We start from the raw sequence: 12037 nt of genomic DNA on the forward strand, positions 1-12037 counted from the left end.
GCATGCTCAGATTCAACTGCAAGATGGAATCTATTGGCTACTGGGTATTGAACTTCCTTTTTCTAGTCCCGTCGTACGTGTTGTACGTCATGGCGTACAACACCGTGTGTATGCAAGACAGCTTAAGCGAAATCCCGTCGGAATTCCTTCGGGAAAACCATCAGAACTTTTTCCAACCAAAATTCCGATCCTGTGTACGTGGCATAATGTGTCTTACAGCAACACAATAGTGCGAATGGACATTTTTTAATAATCTGGTAACACCCGTAAAGGCATAACACATAATTATGGTTCTTAGTTTGTGAATTTAATTTGTGAGTATTTCTGCAATAACACCTACTTTATGTTTGTTACATGTTCTCATTCACATAGCATAACTTCAAAAAAACATCAAAAATAAAATTTCTGCCTAACATGCTGCTTACCATTTTAAATGCTCTTTTCTGATAACTCCAGCACTGAAAAATCCTACTTAGATCACTTTGTATATAAGGATGCTTTGGAGCTGTGTTTGTCCTAATTAACGCTGTCTGTACTGTTCCAGCAACTCTCATTATCAATTGTAAACTAGATTTGAATATAATACATTTTAAGCAGTATTTAAATTTTGTTCTGTTATGGTGATGTGAGTACTTGGTTTACACTTGCAATTAAGCTTACAAATGTAGCATAAATTGCTAGTTTGTTAGAAAAAAATTATATGATAATGTATAGACCCAAGATTTTTTATTTTTTTTCCACAGTGGGCGGTATTAACTTGTGGCCACTGCTTCTGTAATGAGTGTGTGGCGATCATGGTAGAACAGTACAGTGTTGGTGCTCGTAAAAGTGCAATCAAATGTGCAATTTGTCGGCAGACCACCTCACATAAGGAGATTTCTTATGTGTTCACAAGTGAAGCTGCAAATGAAGAACAGGATGTTCCCGTAAAGGTAAATTTATTTTCTCTGGGCGATTCATTTATGCAGTGACACTGAGGAGGCAATTTACTAAGATATTTTATATCCACACCTCACAAATCATATGTATCTCTTTCCGATATAAATGAGCAATTTAAAGATTGACATTTAATAAAAATGACTTAACATTTTCATCAGTCAGTTTGTTAACAAGTCCACTTGTTCTCCTCATCAGATGCTTGGTTTTTAATTTCTGAATGCCTTTATATACTGCCTGTTTTCATTTTCCAGAACACATTATATCTGCCATATGTCTGTCAGTCCATGAGTGATTGAACATTAATATTTCACTGCATGAATTTCTTTTCTGAACAGATAACACAAATGTTCCATATTTATAAGTATGTGCTAAAAAAGGATTGCTGGTGTTGCCCACAGATAGCAGTCTAGCTGTTGGCTGACTTGTTTACACATGTAGGAGGAGAAAAATATGCTACAGGGAAAAGTTTACTTATACAGTATATAACTCTACAAGTTAGGATTAGTAGAAGGATGTTTAATGCGCCAAGTGACTATTAAAACTCCCAACCCTAATAAATATTGCTATGGCGTTTTTCTGTCTTTTAATAATGTCAGTCTAAAGCAGAAATAAAGGAGAATTTTTCAAAATTGCCAGCAGGTAGAGTTTTATGACAGAAAAGACAAAATATCTCTTCTGCAAACATTTTTTTATTCATACAGTGCAGGACACAGGCATAATATTCTTCAAACCTGGGTAAGGTATAGGCTCATACCTTCAGGCGATTGGGCTCTGGCAAAGCTGTTGAGGACCGCTCCCCTATAGTCCTGCCTCACTCTGTGAATCCTCAGTTTTTTAATTGTGTCCTAAGGTAATGGGCCTCCTCTACCATGCTGAGAAATCACTTTGAGCTTTATTACTTTATTTTATCTTCGGATTCTTCAATCAGCTCCTCACTGTCATCTGGATCAGTGCAATGTTGGTAAAATCCTGAGAACTGTACCTGGACCCCACAGCCTACAATGTTACTTTGAGCACTGGATCCTGCATGGGCACTCGCCTTGGCATTTCGTGTAATGCATTGTAGTTAGCCGCAGGGTGTTATACAGGTCCAGAGCCATGGTCCATTTCTATAGAGCACAGACCCTAAAGACCCCTTTGGGGGTATGCCCACCATGATGGGAGAAGCCTGGAGCCTTAGAACTATTGTGATTTACCCCTTTCCATCTCGTCATACCCCTTCTGCTAAAAAGAGGCTTGCAAAGTCTAAAAACATTCGTCCTGTTTGGAATCAAACAAAAAAGACAATTAATGAAGATTTGTGCAATCCAGGAAAAATTTTTATTCTTGGTCGGTAAAAACTGCCTCATAAGCTCTAAACAATCTCATGAAAGATGTCACTGGAAAAAGTGTTATTCCTACAATGAGGATGCTCTTAAAAGTCTCATCTTCAAAGCTTTTACCCCCTCAAAGAACAGAATGCTTAGTTTTTCCACTAGAGTTGAAAAACATGACTCTAGATTCGGCCCTTCGTTTAGACACAACTCTAGAAGTTGTGTCACACTTTGAATGACAATTGCGTGGTCATGCTAAGTTGTACCCAAATTAATTTTTCTTTTTTTCCTCACAAATAGAGTTTTCTTTTGGTGGTATTTGATCACCTCTGCGGTTTTTATTTTTTGCGCTATAAGCATCAATTTTGAAAAAAAAACACAATATTTATTACTTTTTGCTATAATAAATATCCCATTTAAAAAAATATATTTTTTTTCCCTCAGTTTAGACCGATATATATGGCCGATATATATTCTTCTACATATTTTTGGTAAAAAAAAATCCCAATAAGCGTATATTGATTGGTTTGCGCAAAAGTTATAGCGTCTACAAAATAGGTGATAGATTTGACATTTTTATTATTTTTATTATTTATTTTTATTTTTTTACTACTAATGGCAGCGATCTGTGATTTTTATCATGACTGTGACATTGCGGCGGACAGTTCGGACACTATTTTGGGACCATTCACATTTATAAAGCAATCTGTGCTATAAAAAATGCACTGATTACTGTATAAATGTGACTGGAAGGGAAGGGGTTAACACGAGGGGGTGCTGCAGGGGTTAAATGTGTGTCCTAGGGAGTGATTCTAACTATGGGGGGAGGGGACTGATAAGGAGAGGTGACCGATCTGTGTTCCTCTGTACAAGGAACACCCGATCAGTTCTCCTCTCCCCTTTCAGGATGTGGATCTGTGTGTTTACATACACAGATCCACGTCCCGGCTTTGTTACTGGGCAATCTTGGGTGCCCGTTGGACATCGTGGCCGCTGGGCGCGCGCACTCTCCCCAATGCCGGGAAACAGAGGATGTGATATGATGCCCACCCGGAGGGAGGAATTTCTTGCTGCCGTCATTTTACAATACAGCGGTAGGGAACTGGTTAAAGGCCTGATCTCACTTTTAGGAGTGAAGTGTGGGGAGGGGCCCTCTGTGAGCTCTTTATAGTATTGGCATGCCAGACCTGGATTTTCCAGCAGGGGCACAGATAGTTATGATGTAAAGTTGAATCTGTACCTCCTCGTTTTTCACTTTTTCTGCTCTGCCAAGACCGTCTGGATTGCAGAACACCATACCCCAATTTTAGGGATTAGTTCCTGGAAAACAGGTGTTTCCAAACCCCTTCAGGTTCAGAATACCTAAGCCTTAAGGTGTGTGGGTCTTGTTTACAACACATAAAAACATTCCTACAGTCTTTCCATATGTGACTCAAGTCTATTGATCGCTAGAATACTGCAATATTTTTTGAGGTCTCAGGTCTCATATGTCAGTAGTACTATTCAGACAAAAAATGGCTTTGTTAGGAAACTAGGCCTCAAGTCCATCCCCATCCTTGTCTGGAATGCTTGGGGTTTCCCTACTCAAAAAAGACAGATCTCTTTTAGTAGACTAATTTCTTCACACCCACATTTTTCTGTTTACTCATAGGAGAATGTCAAATCACACTCATTAAAAAAATGTAGACTTATTGTAACTTTAACAAATGGATCCACAGGATCTGATATTGAAGGTCAAAGATTGTTTCCTCAACCCATGCTAATTCTTGATCATTACTGCAGATTATGAAGATTTAGGATAAGTCACTGAAGATCTTTTTTCTATTCCAATTTCTAGAGGGACTCAGTAGCCTTCTAAAGTCTTTATAATGCCCCATGCACACGGTCGGAAATTCCGACAGAAAAAGTCAGATCGGATTATGTTGTCGGAAAATCCGATCATGTGTGGGCTCTATCGGGCTTTTTTCGTCAAAATTTCAGACGGAAAAAGTTTGAGAGCTGGATCTAAAATTTTCAGACAACAAAATCCGATCTGACTTTTTCCGATCGTGTGTAGAGAATTCCAACACACAAAGTGCCACGCATGCTCAGAAAAAAATTGGAGACAAAAGCTATTGGCTACTGGCCTCTACGTAGTCCCATCGTACGTTTTGTACGTCACCTCGTTCCGAACGATCGCATTTTCTGACAACTTTGTGCGACCATGTGTATACAACACAAGTTTTGCCCAAAATCCGTCTGAAAAAATCAGATGCTCGGAAATGTCCAACCGTGTGTATGGGGCATTAGTCTTTCCCTTTTCAAAAGGGCTTCTTCTGCACTTTCCTTAAATCTCTTACACTACAGAAAAATCTTATAACAAATTTTTGCTTACTAAAATGTTTTTTTTTCCAGTTCCTTTATTAGCTTTTCTTTCTTTATCTTATACAAGGTAAACCATTTTCAGGTATATCCTGGGTATACCTGTCTACTTTCTGCTTCCTTGATTTACAGCTAAACAGTTGGAGTGGGCAACTTCTCCTGACTCAGTCTCCTTTTGGTAGGCATCTACAGACACTTATCAGAGAGAGTCAACCTCATGTGCAGATCTGCTCCTTGTCAGTATTCACTTCAATGTAAAGAAATTAGTTTTTTCAATAAACCATTAATACTAAAAGGTGCTTCAGCTTTTCACATTGTTTAATTTAAAACAGAAAATTACTAGATCTTTGCATAGTGAAATTTGATTTATTTTGTTGATATTACACATGCTTTTACACATTTTAATATAGTTTCTTTTAAAGATAGTGCTTTCTTATTTTTATTTGAATTATTTGCATATTTCTGTAAACTATGTTTTTTTTTATATGTTGTCCCCAAAAGGGAAGCCATTCCACCAAAGTTGAAGCAGTGGTCAGAACTCTCATGAAAATACAGTCAATGGACCCTGGAGCCAAATCATTGGTATTCTCTACGGTAAGAACATATAAGTGATATTATACAGTACATAATATAAATGGTTTTTTAACTGTAAATGCATGAATAACAGAGGCAGTGATTGCCTTAAAGGTCAGATATTTTTTTAAGTTTTGATGAAAGTGGTCATTAACCACTTTCTGACTGGCTCACGCCGATATACATCAGCAAAGTGGGAAGGGGGGCGCAAAACAACGTACCCGTATGTCGCTGCATCATCCACGGCTCTCCGTGACACGATCATGGCACGGAGAGGTAGAATGGGGAGATGTAAACAAGGCATTTCTCTGTTCTGCCTAGCAATGCCAGGGATCTACTGCTTTGTCATGTTCTAGTGAGCCCATGCCCCTACAGTTAGAACATGCTGAGGGAACACAGTTAAGCCCTTGATCACCCCCTAGTGTCTAACCCCTTCATTGCCAGTGACATTTACACAATAAGCATTTTTATAGCACTGATCGCTGTATACGTGCCAATGGCCCCAAAATAGTGTCAAAAGTGTCCGATCTGTCTGCCACAATGTCGCAGTCACGATGAAAATTGCAGATCGTTGCCATTACTAATAAAAAAAAAAAAATATTAATAAAAATGCCATAAATCTATCCCCTATTTTGTAGACGCAATAACATTTCTGAAAACTAATCAATATACGCTTGTTGCGTTTTTTTTTATACCAAAAATATGTAGAAGAACACATATTGGCCTAAACTAAAGAAATTGTCTTTTTTATATATTTTCGGGGGGATATTTATTATAGCAAAAAGTAAAAAATATTCATTTTTTTCAAAATTGTCGCTCTTTTTTTTGTTTTTTTTGTTTGTTGTGCAAAAAAAAAAAAAAAACGCAGAAGTGATCAAATACCACCAAAAGAAAGCTCTGTTTGTGACGTCAATTTTGTTTGGGTACAGCATTGCACAACCCCACAATTGTCAGTTAAAATGGCGCAGTGCTGTATTGCAAAAAAGGGCTTGATTAGGAAGGGAGTTAAATCCTTCCGGGCTGAAGTGATTACTATATGAGGGCTGCACTGAAAGTAATTCAAGAGAGGACATACCTTTTTTTATTAGCTTACATGGGTTATTTAAATTTCACGTGTTGGTAGAGTAACTCGTCCTCTATAGTAACTATTTATCTTGTATTTTTTCATTGCAGGCAAATAATTGATTCCAAGCAGAAGCAATGTGTCGTCTTGTCCTTGACAAAGAAGGGGTGCACACAGGTTGTCCGACATCCACAGAAGGTTATAAAATGTTTATAGAGATGCAAAGCAATGTCTTGTAATTGGTGTCGTCTCCCTAAACATTCAGTAGCCTTCTGTGGATGTTGGACAGCTGGCACCCCTCTTTTGTTAAAAACGCAACGATGGCATCTTGCTTTTGCTTGGAATCCATTATTACCTGCACTATACAGCAGGTAAAATAAGTATTGAACATGTCACCATTTTAAATATATTTCTAAAAGTGCTAGTGACATTACATTTTCACCACATGTAACAACCCATGCAATCCATACATATAAAGAAGCCAAAACAAATAAGTTCAGAAATGAAGTTTCATGCCAATACTTTTTCTCTGTGTCATTCCATTTTATTACGCATAATTACATTTCTGAACTTATTTGTTTTGGTTTCTTTGTATGTATGGATTGCATGGGTTGTTACCGACATGTGGTGACAATTTCATGTCAATAGCACCTTTCGAAATATATTTACTCAGAAAAATGGTGATGTATTCCATACTTATTTTACCTGCTGTATATACCGTATATACTCGAGTATAAGCCGAGATTTTCAGCCCTTTTTTTTAGGCTGAAAGTGCCCCCCTCGGCTTATACTCGAGTCACCGCCGTCTGCCTACCTGATCAGGCATGTCATGTAGACAGACGGTGGCCAGCGTGTCATAAAAACATACAGCGGCCATTCCATTATTTAAAAGCCGCGCCTCCTCCTCGTCTGATAGGCAGAACACTCAATTTCCCAGCAGTCAGTTTTCAGCCTATCACGGACAGCCTATCACGGACAGCCTATCACGGACATCCCCTCATCCTCATACCTCAGACGAGGATGAGCGGATGTCCGTGATAGGCTGAAAACTGACTGCTGGGAAATTGAGTGTTCTGCCTATCACAGACGAAGAGGAGGCGCGGCTTTTGAATACTGGAATGGCCGCCGTATGTTTTTATGACACGCTGATCGGTGGCTGCAGATGGGCACACGGAGGCATGCACAGGACACAAAGGATGAAGATTAGCACAGGTAGGCTGCAATGGACACAGGGAGGTATACACAGGACACAGTGAGGTAGGCAGATCTGCACAGGACACAGGGAGGCATACACAGGACACAGTGAGGTAGGCAGATCTGCACAGGACACAGGGAGGCATGCAATAGACACAGTGAGACATGCAGCTGCAGATGGGCATTGTTGACCCTCTTTGCCACTTACAGTAGCTGCTGCATTTCCCACCCCCGGCTTATACTCGAGTCAATACGTTTTCCCATTTTTTTGTGGTAAATTAGGGGCCTCGGCTTATATTCGGATCGACCTATACTCGAGTATATACGGTAATACAATTCACAGACTGTTAAGTAAACTGAAAGATTCTGTTTTATCCGCAGTTTTTTTACCTGTTGGTTATAAAACACATATATTTGCTTGGCTAATATAAACACATTTTTGTTAGCCATTTTTTAAGGAAATCCATGGCACCCTCTTATGCAAATACATAACTATCACCAGTGCTTTGGCCTGCCTACATCTGCTTCCTATACAGTCCTCTGGGACTGATAATGAGATAAATGAAAACAATCTAAACAGAGACAATCAGCGCAAACAGTAAGACGATAAGGAAATAATAATGACAGCGTTGCAAACTGAACACCGGAGGAAAATTTCACAACCCCTCAAACAATACACCCAGACAATCAGTGCAATGCAACTAGCAATAATAAATGTCCATTTCTTTAATTCAAAAGTAGCTGATGTCATAGGGAAGTCCATATACCAATAAGATCTTGCGTGTAAGAGTAAAGACAAATTGAATAAACACCTTGGGTGATATCCTTCCACTACCAATAAAGAGACTGGTGGCTCACCTCAGACCATTGACCCCTGGTCAAAGAGGATAGTCAAATGTGCTTGTCCCACCACATGGAGATGAGATCTCGCATGGCATATAAAGAAGGTAAAGAAAACTAATAGTGCTCTCCACTTGTATCATACATGTAGTTAAAGAGCTGAAGACACTCACAAATGGCTCTCACTCAAGCCAGGATAGCAGCAAGTGACATCATGATAGCAGCTCCTCCTCCCAAACCCGTTACGCCCTAAGGGACTTAGTTAGCGGGGTGGAGCTGAATTGCCTGATAATAGACATAGTAAGCCGCTGCCATGGGGACCAAGGATGCCTTCCATAGGGAGCGCACACTGCTAGAGCTCACATAGACAAACAAATCAATGGTCCCACAGCACCTCATACAAGGGTGGAAAAAAATACTATGCCCTTCACAACTACGGACCAAAATATTACTACTGCACCATTACTCCTTAAGCAGCCTAATAAAACCTCCAAAGGATAAAAATGGCTCAGATACACAATACCAACTAATGCCTGATAGTAATTAATCAAAAATAGCAAAAAAAGGCAAATAGCTTAAAGAAGTACAGCCAAAGCTTGTTTGGCTGTACTTCTCCTGTGGATCACAGGAGTGCAGTTCGTTCTGTTCTCCTCTAACACATTTTCAACAGACAGTGGGCTAAAGCCCCCTGTCGGCTGACGTCTACGAGCCAGTCCAGGCTCAGGAAAGATCGTGAAAATAGGGTCAGGATCCGCCCACATGCCTGGACCGTCACCCGGCTCCGCCTCCACACCCTCTCCACAGCCCACTGCTCCAGTGCGTGGGGGGGGGGGGGGTTGGTGTCAGAGCAGAGAGCCTGTGACTGACAGTTACCAGCTCTCTACTCACGGAACTGTGTTAGAGCCAGTGGGTGACAATTGCAGCATTGGACCAATGCCGCATCCAGCTAGGTAAGTATGAAAATTACATACTTCTCTTTTAATGAGAATATGGGGAAATCAATGTGTGAATAAAAAAAAATTGAGTACCAGTGCATTGCACGTCTAACTGAATGACAGAATGTTTTTTTAAAACCATTTTCCATAGAAGCAACTGAAGTTGTCAAAGCTAGCAAAAGTCGTCGCCTAACCCCCATCTTACATTGTTCTTTTTTTTACAAATATATGTCTGTTAAATGTATTTTTATTTACATATAGACATAATTGTGTAATACACATATGCTGAAAAATGTTTGTTCCTTGAATTTGTTTGATACAATGCAATAATGTCTCAGGTACCTAGAAGATTCTGCCTCTTGGCGCCTGAAACATTAAATAATTCTGGTTTTATTTATATTTCTCTTTTCATATTATTATTTTAAAGAAGGAGACATATGTACATCTCATTGAGCAAAGGTTTTTATTTTTCAGTGGCAGGATGTGTTGGATATCATCGCAAAAGCTCTGCAGGACAATGGCTTGGTGTACTCACAGATTAATGGCATTCAGAAATTTCAGGTACATAATTACTACTAAAGTAAGAATTTTAACAATATACAGCATCTTAAGTTTTCAAGGTGGCTCCAAAATGTTTAAAGTCGGATTATATTTTCCAGTTAATGATAACCATGGATTATCTAAATCTTGCCATGGATGCCAAAATTAGTCAAACATTATAAATTAATCTGTCCCCCCCAGATCTCACAGCCACCATGGATCTGCTGTAATCTGAGGTTGCACATATGTAGATATTATGGTTATTTAATCCTGCAAAAATCATCAGGCTTAGTTGACAGTGAGGTAATGTCTACAGATAACCTAAGTGTTTAAAAAAATTTAAGTTTTTCCCAAAGCAGCCAGTCATTTATTTTATGTATATTCAAATTCAAATTAAAATAGGTAATTAATAATGGATACCTGGTTGGTTGCTATGGGCCGCATACTGCTTGCCCTCTTTCCTTACAGTACCTGCTTTCACCTGTGTGGTTTTCAGTTATAATACAGATTGTTCATGTTGGTCTTTTTAAGAGCATGACTGCATAATATATCTTTAATTTTAGCAATATGATGTAGAATATGGATGCTTTGTTTTACAGGAAAATCTTTCTGCATTTAAATATGATCCTAAGATCAACATTTTGCTTCTTCCACTGCACACTGGATCCAATGGCCTTAATATCATTGAAGCTACTCATGTGTTACTGGTGGAGCCCATTCTTAACCCAGCACATGAGCTACAAGCTATAGGTCGTGTACATCGCATTGGACAGAAAAAGTATGTTTTGTCTTTATAGTCAAAGCACTAAAGCAAACCTGTGCCTATAAAGGTTAAAGTAACAATTCTAGTTAATAGACTACGTTATCATTTTATAAGCAAGTACATTTTTATGTATATTTCTTCAGCTTCTAGCAGCACCCAGAGCAACCCTGATGTGATAAAGATTAGATATCCCCTTCCAAAACACATCACAAAAAACTATGGGGATTCTTGGTAAATCTATAGTGTTAAATTCATGGTAAATCATCAGTCTTAGGAATTGTCACCTGCCAATGTTAATAAAAAACATTGTCTTTCAGAAAGTCATTATGTGTATTTTTGGTTTGTCAGACCTTTGCTGTTGCTAGGGGGACATAAACTGGATAAGAAATGGCCTTCTGACAGTTTAAAGTGTTTCTTAACTCTTTCTTAAATGGAAGTAAGCATTGATAAGCATAAGGGTCTCATCGGGACAATTTACTGTATGTAGTAAAGACAATTTTCCTCCACTATTAAGGGACATAGACATTTTTAGATAAAGTCTAATTATACTGCTACCCACAACAGGATTGAACACTGGCAATTGGAAAAATTCATAAGCCAGCTCCCAGTATAACCTCTCCTCTACCCAGCATGCCTCCGTTTTTTGCTAGTGTCAAAGGAGGATAGATGTCTTTTCTCAAGTTGTGTAAGAAAAGTGTAACCAATGTTTGTGTTAGCCTTTTCTCTTTGTTTTGCTTCGTTGATTCCTCTTTCTTGACCTAATTGAAGATTCCTCCCTACTTCGCCACTTGAGCTTATCTTGAGCCTGAAATGTGACCTTTGGATACTGGGCTCTGTATTGTATCACTTTCCAAATCTGAGTATACTAGTTAAGTTAATTGAAGAAGGTTGTCCAGGCCCAGAGCCATGCCACAGCCCTAAGTATAACCCTGTCTCTGAAGACCACTTTGCAAGTAAGTCCAGTCAGGATTCAATACTGGGATCTGATCAACCAAAACCCACCAATAACAGATGGAACATTAACAAATTCACAAACAGAGGTGAAACACTAGGAACAACTCCCAGGAGGAGCAGATCCCGAAGGCAATCTAGCATAAAAAAAACAGGCAAGAAAGACCAGCCAGTCTATATGGGGGGTTTTATCCCTCAACTGTTAAGGCTGGGAGTGTTAGGCCTCATGCCTTCTCGTGTAGACTGGCTGGTCTTTCTCGCCTTTTTTTGAATCTACTTCTCATGGGAGTTGTTCCTAGTGTTTCTTCTCTGTTTGTGAATTTGTTATTGTTCCACCTGTTATTACCTGTAACCTTCTCCAACTTAATCTGGAACAGAAGTTTTCAACTGCTGTAGGGGGCAGTGTGGTGCGCGATTCCGCTCATCACACAGCTCCCTGTTTTGTGGGGTTTTTTTTTTTAACTTGTGGCAGTGCGCTGCAATCCTGTACAGTGCTGTGCAATAAAATACAGCATGTCTGCACTTAATCACAATTCGCTGCAGCACAGCTCTGAGCTGCGTTGCA

At 39.2% G+C, this 12037-nt stretch overlaps 1 protein-coding gene across 3 annotated transcripts in view; it reads left to right on the top strand.

Moving 5' to 3' along the window:
- SHPRH (SNF2 histone linker PHD RING helicase) overlaps positions 1-12037 on the top strand; it is a 158463-nt gene that overhangs the window by 136857 nt on the left and 9569 nt on the right. For all 3 annotated transcript variants that reach the window (XR_013276661.1, XM_077486351.1, XM_077486352.1), the window contains exons 25-28: positions 744-932; positions 5115-5207; positions 9693-9779; positions 10358-10536. Coding sequence is in view for 2 of the 3 variants with exons in the window: in XM_077486351.1 (XP_077342477.1) it covers positions 744-932; positions 5115-5207; positions 9693-9779; positions 10358-10536 (548 nt within the window). In the remaining variant the exon portion in view is untranslated. The remainder of the gene's footprint in view (positions 1-743; positions 933-5114; positions 5208-9692; positions 9780-10357; positions 10537-12037) is intronic.

Source organism: Lithobates pipiens, unplaced genomic scaffold (assembly GCF_037356315.1).
Source record: "Lithobates pipiens isolate NorthernLeopardFrog02 unplaced genomic scaffold, aLitPip1_a1.2 Scaffold_18, whole genome shotgun sequence".
Lineage (NCBI taxonomy): Eukaryota > Metazoa > Chordata > Amphibia > Anura > Ranidae > Lithobates > Lithobates pipiens.